The 27,001-nt window shown below is 40.0% G+C and overlaps 1 protein-coding gene across 12 annotated transcripts in view; it reads left to right on the forward strand.

Annotated features, from left to right (window-relative positions):
* COL6A3 (collagen type VI alpha 3 chain) overlaps positions 1-27,001 on the forward strand; it is a 108,587-nt gene that overhangs the window by 45,317 nt on the left and 36,269 nt on the right. For all 12 annotated transcript variants that reach the window (XM_063317841.1, XM_063317845.1, XM_063317842.1 and 9 more), the window contains 16 exons: positions 1,549-2,151; positions 2,638-2,984; positions 3,886-3,964; positions 5,747-5,892; positions 8,973-9,065; positions 9,926-9,979; positions 11,460-11,531; positions 12,058-12,084; positions 12,220-12,264; positions 12,380-12,433; positions 13,238-13,300; positions 15,683-15,748; positions 16,525-16,578; positions 22,309-22,344; positions 23,791-23,853; positions 25,229-25,291. In XM_063317841.1, the coding sequence (XP_063173911.1) occupies positions 1,549-2,151; positions 2,638-2,984; positions 3,886-3,964; positions 5,747-5,892; positions 8,973-9,065; positions 9,926-9,979; positions 11,460-11,531; positions 12,058-12,084; positions 12,220-12,264; positions 12,380-12,433; positions 13,238-13,300; positions 15,683-15,748; positions 16,525-16,578; positions 22,309-22,344; positions 23,791-23,853; positions 25,229-25,291 (1,865 nt within the window). The remainder of the gene's footprint in view (positions 1-1,548; positions 2,152-2,637; positions 2,985-3,885; positions 3,965-5,746; positions 5,893-8,972; positions 9,066-9,925; positions 9,980-11,459; positions 11,532-12,057; positions 12,085-12,219; positions 12,265-12,379; positions 12,434-13,237; positions 13,301-15,682; positions 15,749-16,524; positions 16,579-22,308; positions 22,345-23,790; positions 23,854-25,228; positions 25,292-27,001) is intronic.

Below are 27,001 nucleotides of genomic sequence, written 5' to 3' on the forward strand. Positions count from 1 at the left end.
GTGTTAAAAAAAATAAAGATGTTAAAAAAATTAAAGATGTTAAAAATAATAATAAAGGGAAAGGAAGAGGGAAGAGAAGCTTTGAAGTACTGTGCAGAGGGTGGAAAAGGAAGGGGAGCATACTTCACCCAGCCTGAGCAGAAGCCAAAAGGTGTATGGGTTGAATGGAACATGAGCCTTTAGAGGTGAGGAATGTTCATTGACTGGATGGGCCACTGTTGAATCAACTGCAAGATTATGAAAAAAGTGGAGAACATATCAACCCTGCAATTCAAGCTGAAATGGCTGCCCAGGGCAGTGACCAGCCACTGGAAGGGAGGGGCCCTGCTACTAGAATGGAATGAAGTGCCAGAGGTCATCTGCTCTGAAGAGCTTAAGATGGCTCTGGTTGGAAAAAAATAGCTTTGAATTGAAACTGGAAAACATAGGTGTGGGGTGCATTTGCAATTAACTAGGAGGAGGACAACATCATCTATTCCTGCAGTTAGGAAGAGGTGAGTGACCTGCACTGGTGATGAGCCAAGCAGAAAGTGTGGATCTGCCCCTTGGCTATAAACCAGTTTAATCCCTTGTTATATTGTACTTTATTGTAAGCTGCCCAGAGTCCCTGTTTGAGGGGAGATGGGCGGCGATGAAATTTGATAAATAAATAAAACAAATTTCAATTTCTTGTGCAGAAATCCATGTATTTGGGGAGGTGGACTGGTCTGGTTTATTTAATTATGATAGATTCGATAGTTTTTAAGCAAGGGATTTTTCAGAAAGTAAATCTAACTATTAAAATGAAAACGGGTCCATTCATTTATTAACCATGTGACAACAGACAGCCATTCCACTGGACAAGTGTGAATAAAAGAATCACCCTTTTCCCTACAATCCCAAACCCACTCCACTCCTCCTCCTCCTTCCCCCTCCTGTACCATTTGTGGGTAACAGTCTACTCCTAGGCTTGGTTCCTCAGAACTGGACTTGATCTTTTGCCTTAAATGGAACATGGATTCCAGATCCAGAAGAAGATTTAGGAAATTCCCCTTTATTTGTAAATTACTTGGCATATTCTGGGTGGGGGAAGAGGCACTTCTCTACAGTGCTCTTTTCCTTTTCTCTGCCAGACTCTGAATTGCAGTAGCTTATTAGACTTTTTCTTTCTCTGAATTTACTTTTAAAATATGCACTTGATTTTCTCGACATAACATCTCAGATATGGGACTCGATAAATCTTTATTGAGTCTAGGAGGTTGCTATGTTCTTTTTTTCTTCATAGTGCACATACAGCACATGGTGCCTCCGGGAACAGTTTTAGCTTATCCACCAATAAGGTATCAAAAGTGGAGGGTGAGGAAAAGTGCTATTAACTGCAAAAGTCCTACTTGAAAAGTAAATGCTGAGGGCTCTCAGTGAAAATGACTAGAGCCGATGTAAGAGGTTATATCTGATGGGTTCTGTGAATCCAGAAATCATGCCGATTTCTAATCATACTGATTAAGGCAAAAGTGCCCTGAAATGAAGTATTTAATGCTTGTTTTTTTTTCCTTTTAAATCCTTTAGTTGATAAAAAACAAGGTGATATTGTCTTCTTGCTGGATAGCTCCATCAATTTTGGCAGAGACAATTTCCCCCAAGTTGTTGACTTTATACATGGCTTAATCGATGCTATTTATGATGAAGGTGATTCCATTCGAGTTGGCTTGGTGCAATACAACTCTGATGTGAATGATGAATTCTTTCTGAAGGATTTCTCTGACAAAGAACGTATCTTAGATGCAGTGAAGAAAATAGTGTACAGAGGAGGTAGAACTGCCAATACTGGAACAGGTGTCAAGCACATCCAAGCAAAACATTTTGTGAAGGAGGCCGGCAGCAGGAAAGACCAGAACATCCCTCAGATTGCTGTCATTGTAACAGCAGGCAAGCCAGAAGATGATGGGGCGGCAGCGGTCTTAGGGCTGTCACAGTCAGGCGTCAAGGTGTTTGCAGTTGGTGTGAAAAACATTGATCTGGATGAAATTACAAAGCTCTCCAGTGACAGCACTACAGCTTTTAGGGCAGCAAACCCACAGGTCCTCTCAGAGCTCAATGAGGCTGTCCTGGTGACTCTGAATGATGTCATGAGAGAACAGCTCTGCCGTGGCATGGTGGAAGTCTCCAAAGGTAAGAAAAAATCCCAGTTCAGTTTCTGTTTCTGTTTTTTGCTTTATTTCAGATTTAAAGATCTGCACAATATTGTAATTTCTATATACAGAAATCCTTTGTTTTTGTTTTCCTTATTTCAGTATTGAATTTTGTAATAGCTAGCATGCTCTGTACTCCAGTCTTAACTGTGGCTATTCATTGAGATAACACTTGAAGTTCAGTGGTGGTACAAGTTTGGGAGAAAATAACACAAAAGGGTCAAACTGTCCAGTCTTTCGTGGAAAGCTGATCATAGTGTGATGTTTTAGTTGGATGTTGGATCAAGTGATGAACCGCTGGACATCAATGAACAATGCAAACAGAGCAGCAATTCGTGACTAGTGATCCACAAGTGACTTTTAGAGGCATCTTATTTCTGCACAGCAGACTTCAACAATCTTTTCTCTAATTATCATGCCACTTTCCCTTTATGTATGATGGATTTACAATTTATGTCTACTCTAGATTGCAGTCTGGATGTTATACTTGGATTCGATGTCTCAAATACTGTACCGGGGCTAAATATATTCAGTGTGCAAACAGTGCTGGAGTCAACAGTTGAAGATATTCTGAACAGGATTAGTCAAATACAGAGAATTAGCTGCACTCCCAACCAGGCACCTAGAGTGCGCGTGGCGCTTCTGGCACAGACTCCCACTGGAGTTGTGGAAGCCTTTGATTTTTCAGAGTATCAGCCGGAGTTGTTTGAAAAGTTCCAGGCCTTGCGAAATGATGGCCCATATGTGCTCACTGCAGACACTCTCAAGTCTTACCAGAATAAATTTAAATCAGCTCCTGCTGGAAGTACAAAGGTAAATGTCGATTCCATTTTCATTTTTGGAAAAGGAAATCCTCAGACTGTGGACTGCTGTATAATGGAAAAGGATTGGTTTTTAGTTTATAATCAGGAAGTCAAACAGAAAGCTAAACTGCAGGAGGACAAAGTCAAACAAAACAAAACAAAACTGTATGTGCTTTAACAAAGGTTCTTTCAAGTATTTCATTATTGATTCTTTGCAATATTCTTCACCTGCCTCAAATTCAAAACAGAGAAAATCCAGATTAGAATGACTATTTCATAATCTTTTGCTGCATCAGAATACTATTTTACAGACCCCCAAAACTGCTGTGTGATTTAGTGTATGTGTACATCCTGCTGGAATAGTAAAAGTAAAATGAATAATTGTGAGTATCTAGGATACACTGATGCACATGGCCCATGACTTTGAGGAATCACGCCTGCTGGGCCAGGCCAGGTAAACTGGAATCACAAAGGAAAAGGGGAGGGATGTATGAAAGCATATACAGTATCATAATTTTGCAGCAAGTGTATTTAAAGGGCTGGGCTTAGTTGGATGAGGAACATGTATTACCGTGCAGGAAAAGTAATTGTGTCAGCAGTGTAAAAGTGTTAATTGGTTAATTGCCACCCAGAGTCACTTTTCTGTGAGATGGGCAGCTATGCAAATTTGATAGATAGATAGATAGATAGATAGATAAATAGATAGATAGATAGATAGATAGATAGATAGATAGATAGATAGATAGATAGATAGATAGATAGATAGATAGATAGATAGATACCTCCAAAAGTCTTGGGCTTCAGGCTGTCCCTGAATATCAACCCAGTAACTGGCTGATCTTATGGAGATGTTTTTCATTGAAGAACATTTCACAACTGATGTTTATTAACATAAAGCTCTTGTTCCCCAGGTGGTGATCCACCTAACTGATGGTATTGATGGTGCCAAAGGACCACTGGCAGCTGCATCGGCTGATCTAAAGAAAGAAGGTGTGTTTCTGAGGCTTTATTTTCATGCTGACATATAGGAATTTCTGAGACCAGATACATATACTCGCACTAATCAATTCTTTCAGATGAATGAATATAGAATGATCATAAAGCATGCTCAGGGTTCACAACCGTTAACACAGTATCACTGTTTAACTTTTTACCCCTTCACTGTGAAATATCAAGGCCACAGTCTTCCGTATAACTATGTTTATAAACATTGACTGAAGGAAGTAGATTTTTTTTCTTCTGCAATTGTTGTATCACTAATTTGTCCACAAGATATTTCTCCAGTCTCATAGTTAAAACACTCCTGATAATTTAAAACACGGCGTATGAATCTCCCACTCATTTCTTATTTGAACCAACCCTAAACCATTGAAAAATATCTTCTTCCTACAAAATAAGGCGGTTTGAGGGATTTTGTTGGTTTATTTGTTTTTTGGCAAGGAAATGTTCTTGTTACTGAGCTAGGCTTTCAGTCCAAGATGTTCTGCACTAAGAAATAGGTTCACACTGTAGAAAGGAAGGAAGGAAGGAGGGAGGGGAAGAAAATGGTTCACAAAATAATGAAATGTTGCTGTAAGGAAAAGCGATATCCCTGTTATTGTCAAATGTTCAGTTTACAAAGACCTCCAAGACCATTCCTCTGGTTGAGTGGGACAGGAAACTGTCCCTGAAGATAAGGACAATTGCTTAGCAAGAACAATGAACTCCTAAACTGCTTTACATTTTAGGCGTGTTTTAGCTTGCACTAGTAATTTGGTGCAACTCTGCCTCCAAACAGAACAAACCTTGAGATTAAAACGCCTGATTCAAAATTTTATATTGGCGGCCACCATCAGCATATTAACGGCACCATATTTGTCTGTGACTTCATTCAAAGGCCTCAAGTAGGTTAAAGATGAAGATGTGCATTTTAATGTGAGCTTACCTAAACTTTAGTACTCGTGAACAAATGTTCTGCAAACGTTTTTAACAGTGGGCCCATAGTGGAATAAATATAGCAAGAATGAAATCCAGCTAGGGTGCTCCTTCTTTGCTGGGGGGCGGGGGACACAGAGTGCAGGTGGTTGGGGAGGGGTCTGCACATTTCAGAATTTACAGGTTGGATGGAATTCTGCTTTTCTTTAACTTCTAAGAAGCTCTGGGTAGAAGAGCAGGGACTCCCTCCACTATGCTTCCTGGAATAAGCCTATGGTCTCCTAGTGTCACATAGTGATCTCAGGAAGTGTTGAGTAAAAGAATTTACTTTTCAAATAGCCTGACACTGTTATAAGTGCACAAGCCTTTTTAAAAGTAATAGAACACTTTCCAGAATCTACTAATTCTTATAGGCTAATCTGAATTTTACGTGTTTCTTCAGTAAAAACAATGTATAAATAAGAGCGTATTAAGAAAAGATGTGTGCCTGTGCACACATACACACTATATCTATCTATCTATCTATCTATCTATCTATCTATCTATCTATCTATCTATCTATCTATCTATCTATCTCAATGGAGAAAATACTTGCCAAAAGATTTTATTAGACCAAGTTGCTTTTAAAAAGCATAAATTAAGAGAATAATAATGCGGACTGTTTTGAAAAGGTGACCTGTTGAAGATCAGAGTAAAGCAAATTTAAGATTGAAAAAATGAGGGGAAAAAAGAGAAACTGAACAGAACCAACTTATCCTATCTCGGATAGATAACAAGATGGAATCCTGCAGGACAAACATTATACTTTAGGGATTGTGAACAACCATTCAAGATGGATTTTCCTCCCCTATTCTCTAGGTGTCAAGGCTCTTATTCTTGTTGGGTTGGAGCGAGTAGCTAACTTTGAGGAAGCGATGAAGCTGGAATTCGGGCGTGGCTTTACTTATAATAGACCTCTCCAAGTGAATCAGCTGGATTTAGATTTTGAACTGGCAGAACAATTGGTAAATAACTAAAATCTATAATTTCTTCTTAATTACATTTTAAAAAGTAATTTCAACGGATATATTTTTGTGAGCACCTATTACATAACCATATTTCATTATTTGAAGAAATGTAAAAATGTAATTATTTTTCATGATACCTAATATAAGCTTTGTCCATAAAAATGTAATTTTGTGAAGTCTGTGAGATGAAAAAATAAAAAAAAATTACAAAACTGGTTGCCATCAAAGAGGAAGGGGGCCTTTATTTGTAGGCCATGTTATTTATCTTTCTTCTCACTTAACATTTTCTGTATTTGTGAACGGCCTGATCAATTACCAATTACCACCCAGATTCTGTTTAAACAGCCCCTGCTGGCCTGTCAAATCTTCCTTTCTGGCCATTGCAAAGGTTCTTTGTGGCTGCTGTCCATGAATGAATCATGATGACAAGGGAAGTTCATCCCTTGTCCCAGGATTACTGAACTGGGAACTTGCTTGTGCCAAATCAATATCCCAGAGAGATCAAAGAATATTGCTCAATATCCAAAGCTAATTTGAAGGATACTATATAGCAGACCAAAGTAATTATTCCAGAATTTGGCCCATATTAGGACTGAAGCATTTTGTATATTCCTACAAGTGAGTATGATACATCAGTGTTATTATCTGCATAATATAGTTGAGGGAAAGGGACATGAAAGTTAAGAAAGAAGCTTGCTAAAGGCTGTCTGATAAAATTGTGGTAGAGGTAAGATATGAACCAGCAGTTTTCTGTTTGTATTTCAGTCTCCCCAACTTCATGTGGCAATAGCTCTGTGATATAGCTTTGTTGGCATGATTACAACTTATCTAACTATATATTAGGGTTGTGCAGTGTTTCAGATTTGAAGGCGAAAACATGCTTTAGAGCTACTTTGCACCTCCGTGCCCTCTGCAAGACTTTTGGCCCTTCCAAGCCAAAGTGCTGCACAGCCCTGCTAAATTTATCAGGGGTCTAAGGTTTCTTGGACTCCTGACTTTCCCCTCACTCTTTCCACACAAGGAATTCAATGTCAGGGCACATCCCAATAGCCAGCTAAATGGGCTTTCCCCCAGGCCTTAGGGCACTACAAGAGGATGCGAGGATAACTTGCTCTGCCCAATAGCTGACCTCTCCTCTACTTTGGTAGGAATCCTAGCGAGTGGGGCTGACACTTTTAATATGAAACCGATTAAGGAAAGCATTTGGTGTATTTCCTGCTGTAATGGTATGTGAGAAAGACCTTGGGAGACCAGGCAAAGAGATGTTGCAAGAGAATGGTCAGATAAGAGACAGCATAGGCTGCAGCTGGATAGTGGTCGGGGCAAGAGGCTCAGAAGGGACCCTCCCTAGTTTCTCAGGCTGTAAAGGAGACAGGAGGGGAGAGAATTGTACTTTCAGACTTGCAAGATTGATGCTGGCTGTGCAGGGTAAACCAGATAGAAATCACAAACTGAGGAGCTAATTCTACTTTATTGTAAAGCTACACTGACAGAATCTTGCAAGTCTGAAAGTACAATCCTCCCCGGTCTCCTTTACAGCCTGAGAAACTTGGGAGGGTCTCTTCTGAGCCTCCTGCCCCGCCCACTATCTGGTTGCAGGCTATGCAGTCTCTTATCTGACTGTTCCTTGGGCAGCCTCTCTTGGCTCAGTCTCAAGCCATTATACCTGCCAGTAGGAAAAACATTCACCTGATGTGGAGTGGAGCTGTGGTAGGAGGAAGTGCTCACACACCCACACATACTGTATACAGTCCCTTCCTCTATCCCTCTGTTGCTTGCTCTATTATTCTCTGTCTCTTGTGCACTCTCACTTGCTGGTGTGTTCTCCCTCACTCCCCCCGCTCCTCCTCTTCCTCCTCTTCCTCCTCCTCTCCACCTGTCTCTCTCATGCTCTCCTACCTTCGTTCTCTCACTTTCTGGCCCTTGATCTCTCTCTTGCTTGCAGTCATTCTTGCCCTGTCTAAGAACAGCTGATGGGGAGATAATGATAGGTGCAGGTTAGTGGACTACCTGTTTCTCCTTCCACTACCATCAACACCCCCCCAAACCCCGCCGGCACTGGCCTTATAGCTCAACCTCTCCGTCATTGTCGCTCCTGCTGCTAGAACATCAATCAAAAACCACACCAGTTACTTTGCAAAAGGGAACAAAGGGGGGGGGTTGCATTCCTCTAAGTTTGTAGGCTATGATGTCATGAGTTCTGATGGTGAGCAGGAGGGGGCCCCTATCCAGGGCGGACAACGCATGCGTAGTTTAGAGACTTTGAGCAGCCATTCAAAGAGACACAGAACAGACCCACCTTGACTTTTGGGCGTTTATCTGTCTGGGTTTTCCCACGCATCTTCAGTTGGGTAGGATTTTCTGTCTACTATAGCAATAATAAAGCACTAGAGACTTCTTCCTCATCTCGGCGTGGTTCTTGCTTAGTCAGGACATATATACAGCCTATAAATAGCGAACTTTTTAATGGGCTTCATTAACAAATGAAAGGGGAAATTCTAGTTTTGTGCACTTCCCTTCCCTTCTCTTTGGGAGATTACTCCCCTCAAGATAACTGCCAGGATTAGGAAATTTGGGGGCATGCTCCGCAGCTGAAAGGAGACTGGTTCTGACCACCTTTTTACCATGATAGTCAGTCAAATAGTGGATGTGTCAGAAGTTGGGAAACACCACTGTAACACTGAATCAGACAAGTACAAAGTTGATTGGCCTTAGCTGTGGGATAAGATGAAGATTATGTCAGGGCATGTCCTGAAAGAACTGTTGGTGTAGTGCAGTTATGGGGTTTTGTGGAGGAGCCCTTAATTTGCTCATATATTTATTTTTCACCATCCTTCAGCCCATTGCTGCTTTTGACAACAAAATGTATTTGTTTTTCAACATATAAGATCAATTAGTATTTTAATAATGTTTCTTCTCCTTCTCCTCCTTGTCTCCAATGCTTTTTTCATTCTCCAAACTATTCTTTCAGTTACAGCTCCATATAGCACAAATGTGCTTGTGAGCAATAACAAGTGTATATATGTATGCATTTTATTAATCAGTTTTTCAGTTAACTAGTGGTCCTTTTTATTCAGGACAACATTGCAGAAAGGTCATGTTGTGGAGTCCCATGCAAATGTTCTGGACAACGGGGAGACAGAGGATTACCAGGCACAGTTGGACTAAAGGTGAGATGTTTTAGCATGGATTCTGCAGTTTGCAATAAGGCATTTATGGGAATGAGGTGGATTGTTTCAAAGGAGAAATGCACAAAGATGCCCAAGGTTTTTGAACCCACTTGTGGTAGTTCTCTGGATCCCAGCTTTTGTTGTATAGTGATCTCTATATTGTATTCATCATGTCTTATCTGGAAAGAAGCACATTCTCATCTATGATGTCCATCTTATGTATTTAAATTTCCAGTGTTTAAACTGATGTGAATTTCATTTCAGTACCTTCTTTAATAAAAGACTTTTGGCTCAGAATTTGGAACTTCTGGACTTAGTTTTGATGCTCAATGTCACATTTTCACCTGCGCTTGGCAGTGTTTGATGATAGATTAAAAAAATAGCATGCAGCTCTACAGAAGTCTTTGCTACATAGGTGAAACTCTATAAATGTAATGAATTATGATTGATCTCTGCATTAGAGATAGAGATCAAATTTTAAAATGGAAGAGCTATCTGGCTGCAAGTTTTTGAAGTTATAAAAGGAGAACACCATTCCTCTTCCTAAAAGGTTATGAGATATATATATATATACACACACACACACACATACATACATACACACACATATATATATATACACATACAGTATGTGTGTGTGTGTGTGTGTATATATATATACACACATATATAATACACACACACACACACACAAAATCCCAAGCTTTTTTGAGATCATGCTCAGATATTTATTGCAACAAGTTACTATATTTTCTTTATAAAAAGGCAGAAGAATTTGAATTGAGATTAAAGTTAAAATATAGGATATTCAAAGACCATCTCAAGTTTATGTATAAATATGTGTCTCTGTGTTTTTAAAGGGAATTTCAGGGGAAAATGGCTATAGAGGCTATCCAGGAGATGAAGGTGGAGTGGTGAGTAAATGTTTCTCAATAGCTGAACTTCTGGTTGCAGTAGCAAGGAAACAGGATGAGAAGGTCATCAGTACTTTTCCTCTGAAAGATGGATGGATGGATGGATGGATGGGGGAGGAGGAGGAGGAGGAGAAGAAGAGGAAGAAGAGAGGCAAAGCAGCAACATGGTGCCAGACTATTAGTGCTGTAACAGTCTTTTGTTCATGCTGTGGCAGAGTATTAGCAACATTTTGCTTTTTTCTTCCATGCTACATATATACTGAAGCACAGGCTGCCTTTTCTTAACTGCTATGCACAGTAACAGAAGATCCAGATCTTATCTATAGTTTTCACATGTCATTAAAGTTCCATGTGCATGTCTCTATCTGGAATCATGTAATGCCAATATAGATATAGAGATACAACATCCACATACACACACCATAATGCAACATCTAATGCTGAAAGGCTATTTAGAGCTCAACAGACTTCATCCTTTTCTTCTCTCTCATGAGAATCAAGTGGAGATGGTTAAGGAAGCAATAACCCTGTTATTTTTTTGCATCTAAAGCACCAGGTACTTCCCTAAAAAGGAAAAGGACAACAAGGGATGGGTTGGGTAAACTCCACAGCTCCCTCCATCCCACTCTGTTCAGGCTTTGCGCCATCAAGGACTAGGAAGCCTCTTAGTGGAGACTTCACCAGGAGCATGTTGGGCAGATTGCTATTGGGAGGGAGGGAGGGAGGGAGGGAGGAGGAGGACTAAACTTCCTCCTCAAAGCTGGGTATCAAAAATACTTTTTCACTGCAATCTGGCTTTAAAATAGCTTCAACTGGTGCCCACAGAAGTCCTTTTAAAGCTTATCGCCAGTTGGAAAACATTTTTGAGAGATTTGCTACTGAGGCTGGAATCACACCTTTCCATCAGACAAGCTTTGAAATGGACTCCATTATTCTAGTATTGGATTTTTATATGTCTTGTTGCCATGCTGGAGTCAGATCGGATTTTGAGGGGGCAAGTGTGCACATGTGGGTGTGAAGGATGCACAAATGAATATAAAAGAGAATTTGTCTCCATGAAAGAATGTTAGCCACTATGGCCTTGCCTGTTGCAAGTAACTGGATCCCAATGGCCCTGGATCAGATGTGACCATTGGGCTAAAGCTCCTCCCAATCACCCTTTTGCATTATAAAACTGTATACTTTTAGGTGTCAGGATTGTCTGAACGTACGATGACAGAAATGTGAATATTCTAATTGGTGCCTAACATCCAGTGTAATATGCTTGTGAATCTTACAAAGCCACAATCCATCTCCTTCCCTTCCTAGTATTTACTTGTCCATTTTCCTTAACTGCCATCACTCAGAAATCAGTTTGTGACTGAAGAGACATCCAGGCTGACTCTGGTTCTTTTTCCTTTCCTTTCCTTTCCTTTCCTTTCCTTTCCTTTCCTTTCCTTTCCTTTCCTTTCCTTTCCTTTCCTTTCCTTTCCTGTCAAAGGGTGACCGTGGACCACCTGGGATAAACGGAACCCAAGGATTCCAAGGCTGCCCCGGTGAAAGGGGGATGAAGGTAAAGAAAGAGCATTGACTCCAATCCAAGTTGTAGCATCTGATAGAAAATGAGTGAATAGTATTGTCCAAATACTTTTGGGGGGCGGTAGTAGGTGGGTGAAGGCAAGCTCTGAGAAGGGCAGGAGAGTGGGTGAGAAAAGAGGGTTTCCAGATGTAAGGAACAGGAGAGATTTATTGAGTTTATCTTAACCAGTCATAGCCTATCCCTCATTCCCTCATCTCTCTTATCAACTTGCAGTGAGATTCCAGTGAATTTTTTTTTTGTAATACAATCAAATGGCAGTCTTTACAGATAAACTGAGGCTTCCTTGCTCATTGTGAAACAATCTTCTCGCTGTTTTTTGTTTGTTTTTATTTCGAGGTCATTCCAACTCTTCCTTCAGTTTGTAGAAAAACAGAGAGAATTCCAACTGTGAGGGTTGTCTGAATATTATTTGACTACTCCTTTTCCTCCGTAGTTGTAGGTTTTTGAGGAATTGAATGTAGTTTTAATTAAATAAATGATAATTCTTTCTTTTTTGTAGGGGATCCGTGGATTCCCAGGAGAAAAAGTACGTAATCATTTAGATATAGCAGAAGACAAAAGAATATGCATTTTCCTGTCCTATGCTTTTCTCATTGCCATTTTCATCTGTATATTTTCTATTTTGGATTACAACAATTAATTACTTTCTTTGGTTCTGTAGGGCGAATTAGGGGAGATTGGGCTTGATGGAATAGATGGAGAAGAGGTGAGTCATCTGAGTTACTTTTGGACTAATAAACAACAACTTTCTTTCTGGTTAGAAGTCATTTAAGTAACACTTTTTGATTAATAAATTCAATTAATCTGATTGCTTTTGCCAGGGAGAGAGAGGATTTCTAGGTGTTCCTGGGGAGAGGGGAAGCCCTGGTAGACGGGTAAGTTTAATGCTTTTATTATTCCAAAACTTCAAAATTGAATAGAAAAAAGCCCCATAATCCAGAATGGATGCTAGCTCCCAAACAACCAAAGAATGTCCACTGGTCCCAGAGCTGCAAGGGATTTCTGGGAAATCAGCAAAGATCTTAGGTATTTTTACTTTCTCCAGTAGAGGTAGTCCTCACTTAATGACCATTTGTTTAGTGACAGTTCAGACTTACGACAGTGTTGGAAAAACTGACTTACAACCAGAGCTCATACTTACGACCATTGCAGCGTCCCCACAGTCACATGATCACAATTTGGGTGCTTAGCAACTAGTTCACATTTATGACCGTCGCAGCATCCCATGGTCACTTGATTGCCATTTTTGACCTTCCTGGCCGGCTTCTGGCAAGCAAAATCAATGGGGAACCATGTGATTTGCTTAACTACCATGTGGTTTGCTTAACAACCATGGCAATTCACTTAATGACTGCTGCAAAAAATGTTGTAAAATCAGATTGGATTCACTTAATGACTGCTTTGCTTAGCAACCAAAATTCCAGTCTCAATTGTGGTTGTTAAGCAAGGACTACCTGTAAAGCCCTAACCCAAGGGGCCTGATGTGGAATTATAAGATACAGATGAGTTGTATCCTTGAATAGGCAATACATTCAAAAAACAGAGATGACTAGTCCAGTCCTTTCTGCTGTTATTCTTTGACAGAAAAATCAGCCAGGGTAAGACGAAAGTCACATTAATTACAACATTATATTTTTATGGGCAATGGCTTTGTTATTATGGAAATAATATCTTTATAGGGTGGCAAAGGAAGCAAAGGAGAAGAAGGAGACCCAGGTGACCATGGACCTCGAGGAGATCCGGTAAATATGTTGAAAGATTCTGAGATGTTTATACTTCAGATTTCAAATTGCAGCAACAAAGAAAAAAAGGGAAAAAAAGAGAAACAAAGAAATAATTTTTTCTTTATCTCTTTTTTCCTTTCCTTTCTTTTTTCTTTCACATTTACTATATCTTTTTCTTTGAATGTACTTCTTATTATATATGTAAAATATTTTAATAAACACTTCTTTTAAAAAAAGATTTCAAATTGCAGCTGTTTTCAAATGTTAACTATCAGAATGGCCAGGCTTCACGCTTGCAAGAACTACTTTATTTTATTGAAATTTTGAATCTTTTGTTGAGGCCTACAAGGCAGAAGAGTGCAAAACAAGGGTTCGGGAGAGCACAACGGAGAGCTTCGGAGCACATGCTGCACCTAGGAGATTGTTTTCAGGACTGAGCTTGTACCGCTCAAAAACCCCCTCCTATTTTTCTCTCAGTCTCTTCCACTTCGGCAGTCTAACGGTCCATTAGAAAAAACCAATCTCTCTAATGGGAAGATGGGTGGGACAAGCCTCTGCAGGCACTCGGGCGCTGATTTCTAAACTTGTATCTGCTCTGGGCTGATACTAGTTGGGCAGAACACACTGTCGTGAGTAAGGCAACATTTTGAGTTACAACCTGTGCTGCTTTGCCCTTTCACGTTCATTTTTTAAATTCTCAATTTCTTCTTTTTAGTTTTTTAAGAGATTTGTGAATTTTGGTTACTGTAATGGTTGCCTATTCTAAAACACCATCAGACTCATGAGTGTGAATTCAAAGATATCTGATTTATTAAAGAATAGTATGCAGGATCACAGAGAAAGCTGAGAATGATGAAAGCGCGCCAAATGCAAACTAAAAACCCTCAGTGCAAATGAAATCCCTCCCCCCGTAGAATCTTCCCAGGCTCACAATCCCAGGTGCTCCTAATGGTTTCTGATGGTCTACGGGAAAAGTCCTTGAGCAGAGAAAATAACCCAAACACATTCCCTTGTCCTGATTTCACATACAGAGCTTGGTACAAGGTCTCACAGCAGCTCCCTCCCAAACAGAAACGCACGTCAGCGCCTTGGCACGTGAAACGTTACGATGTATAAACTACATTGAATCAGTGAACATGACAGTTACTTATCAAAGCTGCCTGGAGAGATCCGTTCTGTAACTCCTGTCATCTAGCAGTTATACCGGAAAAACCTATCAGAAAAGAGGCAGCAATCCCAAATCAGCACCACAATACATGGACTAAAATCTAGATTTTTAAGACATTTTTTCTGCATAAATTCTTCTGAAAAATAATTTGAATCAACCAGAATTCTCACCCATTCTTAATGAGGTTTTTTAGCCATTTCATGCAAATATTAAATTGTGTGCAGGATAGAATACAAACATCCAGTACCCCATATTCCACATACACAGGGCAGGATGACATTTTCCTCAGTGCCACTTTGGGCCATAAAAGACTTAAACCCAACATTACTTTGCTTCCTAACCCCAAGCAAGCCAGAATATTACCAAGAAGCCCAAGGAATCACTGGAATTCTCATTCCCTTGTCCATTTCCCAGTGTAAATATATTGGTAAGCTGAAGCAAGTTATCAAACAAGTCAATGATGTAAACAAAACGTGTGTATCAAAACTTCTGTGCAAAGATTCCTCCTCCTGCAACCTGGTGTTCTAAATTTGCATCCATGTGTTCAGAAACCCTCCTCTTTTTCTTCTCATTTTGTCAAGGTACAAGTCATATCACTGGAGCCTATAAGTCCTCAACTTTGTGTAGTTTTTTGTGCAGAAAACACCCTGGAGTTCAGGCAGAGCAAGGTTTTGTGAGTCTGGCAGGATCAGTCCAACATAGCCATCGTCGTGCTCCTGAATGTACCCAGAGAGTCTGCACTGAGATACTTCATAGATCTGTAGGATGCTTGATGGGGCATCCCCTACTTCTATGAGACGCTGGGGAATGAAAATAGTTTAGACTATTTTCTAAACTTTCAGAACTGACTTTTAGAACTCAGAAGCAACATTTGCTTGGTGCACATAAGAAAAGCCCAGAATGGCTAAATGTCAGAGTTCCTGAATTGGAGACACTCTGGCAATATGCTTCATTTAAATTCACTTCATAGCACCTGAAGTAGAAACGTTACATACTTATCCTACCCTTCTTTCAAGGAGATTGGGCAGAATCCATGGATCTCCCTGTATTATTTTTACAACGTTCTGCAAGAAAAGTGAGAGAGAAGAAGGTGGCCCAGGGTTACCAGATGAGCTCTGTGGATGTGTCAGGATTGAAGGCAATCTTTCTTTGGACTATGTCCATCACTCTGACAACTGTGTTATAGTAAATATTTTATAACCTTTGTCTCACTCTGTTTGGGCTACTTCCAGGGTACTTTTGGAACTGATAGTACTGAGACAGGACCCAGAGGCCAAAAAGGAGAACTTGGACCAGCGGTAAAGTATCATTCTTTGGATTTGTACGGGGGTTAGATAGAGATGCCACCTGGCTTGGGAGGCTGTCCTAGAACATCCAAAATCCAGTCTGGATTGCTTGGAAATTTAATCCAGTCTAATGACTGGATTAATTGCCTCACAGACTAGTAAAGTAAAGCTGCATGTGACTATAGACGTTTTGGTTTTCTCATATTAAATAATGGGAGGGATGAGGAATGAGAGTTAATCAGTTAAAGATGAAATCAATCACAAGGTCAGACCAACTGGTCAGATCAACTCAGAAAACAACATCATATAATCACTCAGGAAGAGAGACCATCTCCTTATTAGGAGATAGACCATTGTGGGTAAAATATAAAACTAATAATTTCTCCATCTCAAGATTTTCCATCCCATAAAACAATCTATTTGCGATAACTAATGGTGACATGATCACTAAGATCTCTCTAATTTGAGAGTACACATAACCAGTTTCTGAAATCCAGTATAAACCCTACCTCCTTTCCTCATTATAATGCCTCATGAAAAAAGAAAGGTATTTGGCACCAGAGCTTTATTGAGGCCCAGAACTGGAATGGAGGATGTTCAGCATCTTTCTGAATTATCCCATTCTAGAATTCATCCATATCCAATACTTAGCCCTAATTTACAGAGAAGAAAAAAAAGAGAAATTAAAAATATATATATTCAACTAAAATATTCTTCATTGTTTTGTTGTGACTTCTACTTGTCTCTTATTTAGTGATAAACAATTTCAGCATTCTCTGTTCTTACAGGGAGAACCTGGAAGAAATGGACCACGAGGTGACGCAGGAGGAACTGGCAGAGATGTGCGTATAATTCTCCCTATTTAATTTGCTGATAACTAATAGTTTCCAGGTTAATAGGAGTCAAACATACAGTGTATGTGTATGTGTCCTGTATGTATAAGTGTGTGTGTGTGTATATATATACACAAACACTGTACACACACACACACATATACATACTGTGTATATATATAAATGTATTTATTTGAAATGTTTGAATACTATGCTTAATCAAATTTGGTTCCTGAATGGTTTAGAATAATATAGGAACAATTTAGGTCTCTTCAGCAAAGGATCGTTACCTTGTCATGGTGCTGGAGCTTGAGCACCTCAATGATGCCATGAGCTAAACTGTGAAGGGCCACCCAAGACGGGAAGGTCATGACAGAGAGGTCAGACTAAATGTGATCCCTGGGGAAGGTCATGGCAACCCACCCCAGTATTCTTGCCGTGAAAACTAAATGGATCAGTACAACCAGAGATATGTCGGTATACCATTGGAAGATGAGACCCCCAGGTTGGAAGATGGTCAAAATGCTACTGGGGAGGAACAGAGGATGAGTTCAACTAGCCCCAGACATGATGACGCAGCTAGCTCAAAGCTGAAAGGATGGCTAGCGGCCAACGGTGCTGGTGGTGAACGGTGAATCCGATGCTCTAAGGATCAACACACCATTGGAACCTGGAATGTAAGATCTATGAGCCAGGGCAAATTGGATGTGGTTATTGGTGAGATGTCAAGAGTAAAGACAGACATTTTGGACATCAGTGAACTGAAATGGACTGGAATGGGCCACTTCACATCAAATGACCACCAGATCTACTACTGTGGACAAGAGGACCACAGAAGAAATGGAGTAGCTTTCATAATTAATAGTAAAGTGGCTAAAGCAGTGCTTGGATACAATCCAAAAAAACGATAGAATGATCTCAATTTGAATTCAGGGCAAGCCATCTAACATCACAGTGATCCAAATATACGCCCCAACCACAGATGCTGAAGAAGCTGAAGTAGAGCAGTTCTATGAGGATCTGCAGCACCTACTGGACAACACGCCTAAAAGAGACGTTATTTTCATCACGGGAGACTGGAATGCTAAGGTGGGCAGTCAAATGACACCTGGAATTATAGGTAAGCATGGCCTGGGAGAACAAAACGAAGCAGGACATAGGCTGATAGAATTTTGCCAAGACAACTCACTCTGCATAATAAACACTCTCTTCCAACAACCTCAGAGACGGCTTTATACATGGACTTCCCCAGATGGACAACACCGAAATCAGATTGACTACATCCTTTGCAGCCAAAGGTGGCGGACATCTATACAGTCAGTAAAAACAAGACCTGGAGCTGACTATAGTTCAGATCACGAACTTCTTATTGCACAATTTAGGATCAGACTGAAGAGATTAGGGAAGACCCACAGAGCAGCTAGATATGAGCTCACTAATATTCCTAAGGAATATGCAGTGGAGGCGAAGAATAGATTTAAGGGACTGGACTTAGTAGATAGGGTCCCGGAAGAACTATGGACAGAAGTTCGCAACATTGTTCAGGAGGCGGCAACAAAATACATCCCAAAGAAAGAGAAAACCAAGAAGGCAAAATGGCTGTCTGCTGAGACACTAGAAGTAGCCCAAGAAAGAAGGAAAGCAAAAGGCAACAGCAGTAGGGGGAGATATGCCCAATTAAATGCAAAATTCCAGAGGTTAGCCAGAAGAGATAAGGAATTATTTTTAAACAAGCAGTGCGTGGAAGTGGAAGAAGACAATAGAATAGGAAGGACAAGAGACCTCTTCCAGAAAATTAGAAACATCAGAGGTAAATTCCAGGCAAAAATGGGTATGATCAAAAACAAAAATGGCAAGGACCTAACAGAAGAAGAGGAGATCAAGAAAAGGTGGCAAGAATATACAGAAGACCTGTATAGGAAGGATAACAATATCGGAGATAGCTTTGATGGTGTGGTCAGTGAGCTAGAGCCAGACATCCTGAAGAGTGAGGTTGAATGGGCCTTAAGAAGCATTGCTAATAACAAGGCAGCAGGAGACGACGGCATCCCAGCTGAACTATTCAAAATCTTGCAAGATGATGCTGTCAAGATAATGCATGCTATATGCCAGCAAATTTGGAAAACACAATAATGGCCATCAGACTGGAAAAAATCAACTTATATCCCCATACCAAAAAAGGGAAACACTAAAGAATGTTCAAACTATTGAACAATGGCACTCATTTCACATGCCAGTAAGGTAATGCTCAAGATCCTGCAAGGTAGACTTCAGCAATTCATGGAGCGAGAATTGCCAGATGTACAAGCTGGGTTTAGAAAAGGCAGAGGAACTAGGGACCAAATTGCCAATATCCGCTGGATAATGGAAAAAGCCAGGGAGTTTCAGAAAAACATCTATTTCTGTTTTATTGACTATTCTAAAGCCTTTGACTGTGTGGACCATAACAAATTGTGGCAAGTTCTTAGCGGTATGGGGATACCAAGTCATGTTGTCTGCCTCCTGAAGAATCTGTATAACGACCAAGTAGCAACAGTAAGAACAGGCCACGGAACAACGGACTGGTTTAAGATTGGGAAAGGAGTACGGCAGGGCTGTATACTCTCACCCTACCTATTCAACTTGTATGCAGAACACAACATGTGACATCCTGGGCTTGAGGATTCCAAGGCTGGAGTTAAAATCTCTGGAAGAAACATTAACAATCTCAGATATGCAGATGATACCACTTTGATGGCTGAAAGCGAAGAGGAACTGAGGAGCCTTATGATGAAGGTGAAAGAAGAAAGTGCAAAAGCTGGCCTGCAGCTAAACCTCAAAAAAACCAAGATTATGGCAATCAGCTTGATTGATAACTGGCAAATAGAGGAAGAAAATGTAGAAGCAGTGAAAGACTTTGTATTTCTAGGTGCGGAGATTACTGCAGATGCTGACTGCAGTCAGGAAATCAGAAGACGCTTAATCCTTGGGAGGAGAGCAATGACAAATCTTGATATAATAGTTAAGAGCAGAGACATCACACTGACAACAAAGGTCCGCATAATTAAAGCAATGGTGTTCCCCGTAGTAACATACGGCTGCGAGAGCTGGACCATAAGGAAGGCTGAGCGAAGGAAGATCGATGCTTTTGAACTGCCTTGGACTGCAAGAAGATCAAACCAGTCCATCCTCCAGGAAATAAAGCCAGACTGCTCACTTGAGGGAATGGTATTAAAGGCAAAACGGAAATACTTTGGCCACATAATGAGAAGACAGGACTCCCTGGAGAAGATGCTGATACTAGGGAGAGTGGAAGGCAAAAGGAAGAGGGGCCGACCAAGGGCAAGGTGGATGGATGATATTCTAGAGGTGACGGACTCATCCCTGGGGGAGCTGGGGGTGTTGACGACCGACAGGAAGCTCTGGCGTGGGCTGGTCCATGAAGTCACGAAGAGTCGGAAGCAACTAAACAAATAAACAAAAACAGTTTAGGTCTTGGCAATATGTTGAGGCAAGATCCCATAATTGCATGGGATTATGCACTGAGATGCACACTTCAAACTTTAAAAGCGAATGTATTTGTTTAATTATTCATGTTTTGATATTTACAGTACTAAACCAAATAGAGAAATTGAGGTGGGTAGTGGGGAGGAGAGGAATATGACCAATGGGGAAAGGAAAGTCAATAAAGACTGATTATTGTGCTGCAGTTTTGTCAATAGTGTTGCATTACTCCAGAGAAGCTTAATCCCTTGATTAAGTTTCTGTATGTGAAATATTGGCTGATTTATTGGCTTTGATTTGAGTTGATGTGAATTACATACTGCAAAATTTTGATCTGGAGAGATAGCTAGGAAGATGGCAGGGTGGCAGTAATAGTTTTGTCCCTGTGATAAAAGAGAGAAAGGGGTCCTACTCTCACAGGGAATAATGTCAGATGAAGACTGAAAGATACATATCTTGATTCCAGAAGGGAACTGGGGAAGAAAAGAATGAGGATGCTGGTTGGGAAGGAACTATGAGCAGTTGCTACAAAACTATGTTTAAAGGATAATGATAACCAAGGCAGGAAGATTCTCTCAGTGTTTTGCATCGTTGAGAAATAAAGCTGGAGTTGGGTCAAGGTCTGCATAAACTTTCTGTCACAAAATGTACTGACTTTGAAATGGAAACAAAACTTGTGTCTTGAGTGTTTGTTTCAAGGCCAGCACAGCAAAACACTCTTTTTGGTGTTCCAAGTGTTCTGAACACAGAAGTTGGGCTGTTGTATGTGACTTCTGATTGGGTTACGTTTTTCAACTTCTTTCAGCCTAGTCAGTACAGCAAATGGGATCAGTCATGTCCCTGCTGTTGTTGATTTGGACTGGAATGGGATGTTATGCCAGTGGGGCTTTGAGACAAACATAGCAGTTAAGCACACACAAACTTCTTCTATACTGTTGTAGTCACCAGGAGCTGAGCTTGACTCAGTAGCATCTTTATCATTACCGTTATGAGACAGAAGAAGATTGCTTGAATGTCTGCCAGTCTAGTTACGAAATTATTGCTGCTTTGTATGTGCATGTGTGTTTCTGGTTGTTATGGGACGTTACAGTTAATGTGAGTAGGTGGGTAGGCTGTATATATATGCTTTGCTTTGTTTTGTTTTATTTGAAAAGTTCCATGTATGCCATTGGTGCTGAAATTGTCTAATTGCAAAATCTACTAATACAGTGTTGGTTTGATTGATCTGCTGAGTTTTAGTATGCATGTATACTCTGGACATATTCTTGTGTCTTACTAATATTGAGCTTCATGTTATATTTTAAAATACAAAGAAATACAAATGTTGGGTTAGGATGATGAAATTTGTTGAGCTTTGGTATGTGAGTGCATTCTGGGCATACCTTTGTGTCTTGTTGTAATGTTCATTTTATTAATACAATTAAAAAGAACCAGCAGCCCATTTTTTGTAATCAGGAGTCACTCCTTTGTGCAAACAAAAACATCTGCCAAGACTGAGTCAGGTGCTGAGCTTGCACCTGACAGACTAAAAAGGGGGTCTGTCAGATCTCTTGCTTGATCTTGCTAAATAGAAAATCAGTGTCTACAAAGATAAAATAAAATAAAAATCAACCTGAGTAAGTATTTCAAAATCTTAAGAAAGGGCTTTTGGATAATAGATTCTAATCTAAACAGATTTTTCAGTGGGTAATAATATAATCATATTCCCATTGTTACTTATGGGGATTTAGTTTAATATTTTAAAAACGTTTTAAAAATTATCTTCCTGGACAACTTTTCTGTAATTTGGTTGGGAGATATGAATCGACATGAACTTGTGACTCTGGATAAAAAACAAGGGAACAGCAGCTTGTACAAAATTCCCATGTTTCCCATGTTTCTATATGGCTAAGATACTCAAAATGTTTCAAGTTGCATTCTGATGGAACTCTCTAGCCATTTTTGTTCCTTCAGAACAGAGCTAAGTCAGAACCATCTAACTGATTTTTTGAGTAAGGCTGTTCTGTTCAAAGCTTGAAACAAAACATGTTTTCTATTTTGTGCATACCCATAGGGCCAAATCTTATTCATTTGCTTTCCCACACCTTGAAGCCTGAGTCCTCTGCTTCCTACAGCATTTGGGTGTAGAAAGATACACATTTGTGTATTCACCAAAAAAAAAAAAAACCCAGACAACAATAAACTACCAAAATAAGAAAAAAAATTCTAGTAATACCTTTGCGTAACAGTTAATGGCTATGCTGTATTTGTTTCAAGGGGGGACTTGGCAGAAGAGGACAACCAGGGATCAAAGTAAGCCTTTATTATGTTTTTACATGATCTATATTTGTGTTGTATAAATATTCTGTATGTGTTTTATAAATATTGTCTATACATATGGGTAGGGGAAGGGAAGACAGCCAAATCTAAGTAATATCCTTACTTGGAAATGTTGAAAAAGTGAAAAATATAGAATATTGTTTTTGAAATTCTCAGTTGTTAAATAACTTTGCATTTAGGAGAATTTGTTGAGAAGAATATACTTGCTCAGCCCACCAGCATGCTTCAGATAGACAACCGTTTTATAATCCTTTTGGAACAAATCCTATATATTTTTCATGTACAAATATGTGTGCACAGTATGGATATATTTCACAAACATCTGTTTGAAAAAATGCTTATGAAATTGTTATAAATAACACCTTCAGTCTAGTAAGGCAACTTAGTTATAATTCTTCACTGATTTTTACAAAAAAAAAAAAGTCTCCAGTTCTCTTTTTTACTTATTACATCTTTATTCTACCTTTCCTCCAAAAAACCCATTACAGTACTGTTGGCATACAGTATGTGGTTCTTTGTGTGCATGGTATCCTAACCACAATGCTGTCAGTTAGATTAAGGTAGAGTAATTGAAATCCTGACTGCTCCACATCTATCCATGAGTTTTGTGGACATAAATGTTTAAGGAAGGTGAGACTTTTAATCAAATATGTGGGTAAATCCAGAGGAAAGTAGATTTTAAAACTTAAGTAATGAAAACGGCTGCATTCTGAAAGTAGTTCACATCCACCGACAGAACCTTGCTCCATTTGGCCCACATATCGAAAGGAAATAAGAAGCATGCAGCTTTTAACTGAAATTATGTGAAAATAAGAAAATGCCAGTCTGCCTTTTCAAGCAGTAGCCGTATCAATGCTTGCAAGAGCCCTACAAGAAAGCAATGCAGTCAGATTTCCCTAGGGCTTGTTACTAACCGTTATTTAGTTACACTGATTTATTCTGACTTTCCTCAGTCTCCTTTTACAGCTGTTACAGCAGACATATCCTGTCCTTTGCATCTGAGGGCAGGTTGTGCCTTCTTCCTGGGACTGAATGGTGGGAAAACCTGCCACCGTTTGCTTTTCAGCAGAAGCCAGATCTGCACGAGGGGGATGGTCTGCACCTCGTGTTAATTGCAGTTACCCCTTCGTTTCTTGAAGCAACATTCCAAATGTGAAAACTGTCATAAACAAACAAACAAACAAACAAATAAATAAATTCTTGAGGGCATGTTTGAAGAGATAAATATGCCAGGTATATGAGGTAAAAATTTCTTTATGAGGTAAAGAAAAGGCAGGCATTGTTTGAGCTCCATGGTTTGCATCTGTTGCACTAGAAGCAGGAGGGTTGTAGACGGCCAAAATCTCTCCAGGTTCCACGTAGGCTGACTAATCCTTGGTTTCATTGCCTTGTCCATTCAATTATTTTGATATGTCTTAGGGAAATAAAGGTGCCCTTGGCTCACCAGGATTTGATGGAGAACAAGGAATTAAAGGTCCCCAGGTGAGTTTTTGCAGCTCGTTCTTCTAAGGTAGAAAACATGAGATAGGTGACATTGGGGGGGGGGTGTCGGGTGGAGGGGGAGGGAAGTTGTGTTAATCTGTTGCAACAAAAACAGCAACAAACTCGATAGTAGTTTACTGACTAAGTTACTAACTGGTTTATTGCTACCTATTTAATTGCAAAAAGCTTTTGTAGATTTCAGCTGTTTCAAAGCCATCAAATATTATCTTGGATTGTCAAATAATATAGTTTACAATTGTATTAATTTATGGCCAAAGCCCCCCAAAACAGTGCCCAAGAAGAAGCAGGCTACAGAAGGAGATTATAGATAATATTGTACAGCCATTTATATAAAAAGAACAGAACAGAACAGAACAGAAAATCAAGGTGAAAAAGACACAGAGAAGTTCAGCACTGGAGAATCAGAAACTAGGAAGCCAAAAGCCCATGAAATGCAAGCCCTCATATGCATATGTGAGATTAAAAGCTGTTAGTTCTCAACAGCAACAACTGTTGATAACTATGGATTTCTTTCTCTGTGTATGCATATATGTATAATTGCCATCTGAAGTTATGAGTGTTATTGTCTTCCACAGCATCAGAGATTCCTAGAATTGGAGGGTACATTAGAGGTCATATAATCCAACCCCCTGCTCAAGTGCATTTCATAATTCTAAAGAATGTTAATTAATAATGTTAAGAATGCAATAGAATTGCTAAACCATATTTGAAAAAAAAGGTGAAAGGTCCCCTGTGCAAGCACTGAGTCATGTCTGACCCTTTGGGGGGATGCTGCTTTCGTGATGTTTTCTTGGCAGACTATAGTGGTGTGGTTTGCCATTGCCTTCCCCAGCAAGCTGGGTACTCATCTGACCGACCTCAGAAGGATGGAAGACTGAGTCGACCTGAGCCGGCTACCCGAGACTCCAGCTTCCGCTGGGATCGAACTTGGGTCATGGGGAGAATTTCAGTTGCAATACTGCTGCCTACCACTCTGCACCACATGAGGCCTTAAAAAAACCATATTTGAAGCACTGTAAAAATAATGGGTGTTGTCTTTTATACCACTGCATGTTCCAGTGGCATCACATCACATCTGGCTGATGTAAATGTCTATGTGCACCCTAAATGAAGGTCTATGTAGGGCTCTGAGTACAGTATTATGTTATGTTTCCTTCTATTGTGATGCAGTTGTCTGAATTTTTTTGATAGAGGAAAAAAGTAAACTCATTCATTTCTGTTCATTCGGTGATAACATAGTACTGTGGCTTTGAGAGTTAATCTCACATCTTAGTTCAACTTGTATTTCAAGAGTGTAGCAATTTTATACCAAAACATTTCTGCCTTAACCATTTACTTTTGCTTATTTGCACAGGGACCACCTGGCATAGCTGGAATTCCCGGTCTTCAAGGAGAGCCCGGCCTCCCTGGTCTGAGGGTAAAATTAGGTTTTTGTATCTTCAGGGATGTTCTTACAGAGCAAATTGTAAACCCTATTAGAGGAGGAAAACTCAGTGATTGTTGTCTGTTTCTAATCATCACCAGAAGTGTCACTGAAGGAGCGGTCTAACGTTAGACAGCTGTGGGGACTGGGAGTGGAAAAGAATTTTATTATGGATTCCGTTGGGAGTCAGTTTCTTTTCAGCCTGGCAGGAAAAAGGAAGTCTAGAGAGCATTAAGAGTCTAGAGAGCATTCTTCTCATTAAGAAAAGCTGCAGAGTCACATGATAATCCCAGAAAGCAGTTTCTGCACAGGCCTGTGTGGCTGTGTGGTTGTTGGGTGCCTTTCCTGGTAGAACAGAAGACAAGCCCACAGCCTGAGCCACCTAGATTGCCTAAACAGTTAGGTCAGCCCCAAATGGCCCAGCAGTTTTTTCTTTGGGTTTTCGATGAAGAATCTGTAGAAGAAACTGCCTGACTGAGAATTTGCCCTGCAAGTGGACAATAACAAGGACTGGATTTACTGCCCTAACTCTGACGTTGCAGAATAATGTCCACACAAATCTATTGCAATGTGAAGATTTGAATGTAGTCAAATGCCCAAATCTGCATGCAAACATGCTAAAGTTTTTTAAGAAACGTTTTGAACTGGCCCTTGACATACAAATAGTCTTACTGGGTTAAGCCAAGCCACACTTTAATCCAGCATTTTGTGTCCCCCCGTAGTCAAGCAAAGGCATACTTGCAAGCAGGGGATGGAGATACATCCCTTTTCCACTGCTAGTCTCCTGAACTGGCATTTGGAGGCATGCTGTCCCCCAGCCAGAAGTACAGACTTTCCTCCAGTCCTCTTTTAAAGCCATCAAATTAATGGCTATCACCGTGCTTTTGGCAAGAATCTGACTATGCCCTGTGTGAAGAACGACTTCCTTTTTCACCTATTGTGAATCTTTGTCCAGTCAGCTTCATTGGTGGATTCCTGGTCCTCGTGTTTGGCAAGAGGGAGAAGACCTTCTCCTGGTCCACTTTCACCATGCCACATGTGATTTTGTAGACTTTGATCAAGTCTTGTTGCAGTCACCATTTTCTTAAACCAAAGAGTCGTAAATTTTCTAGCCCTTATTCATAAGGAGGGTGTTAGGCACTCTGACCATTTTCTACATATCCTTTCCAGCTGTATTATATGTGGCAACTAGAACTGTACACAGTATTCCAGATGAGAATGCACCATGGGTTTGTAATAAGGGCATTACAATGCTGGCAGTCTTATTTTCAGTCCCTTTCTTAACAATCACTAGTGTGGAGCTAGCCTTTTTCCTGGCAGCTGTATATTGAGTCAACAGCTTGAGCTACCCATTATGTCCTCAGGATCTTTTTTATGGTTAGTTACAGACAGCTCAGACCCCATAAGCTAGGTTTTTGTGTCCTGGTTTGAATTGAATTTGATTTGCTATTTGCTTAACAATTCACATAGTTCAACAAGTTCTTCTGGAATCTTCACAACCTCTTTTGGTCTTCACTACTCTAAATAGTTTGGCATCCCAAGCCAGTATCCTTTATGAAGAGGTGAAAAAGCATGGGTCCCCACACAGATCCTTGAAGGACTTGGCTTTTTATTCTCTGCATTGAAAAAAGTGCCTGTTTACTACTACTTTTTGCTTGTCATTTTTATCATTCAACTATACGTAAAAGGACAAGTGTTTTTATT

This window comes from Candoia aspera, chromosome 1, assembly GCF_035149785.1.
Source record: "Candoia aspera isolate rCanAsp1 chromosome 1, rCanAsp1.hap2, whole genome shotgun sequence".
Taxonomy (NCBI): domain Eukaryota; kingdom Metazoa; phylum Chordata; class Lepidosauria; order Squamata; family Boidae; genus Candoia; species Candoia aspera.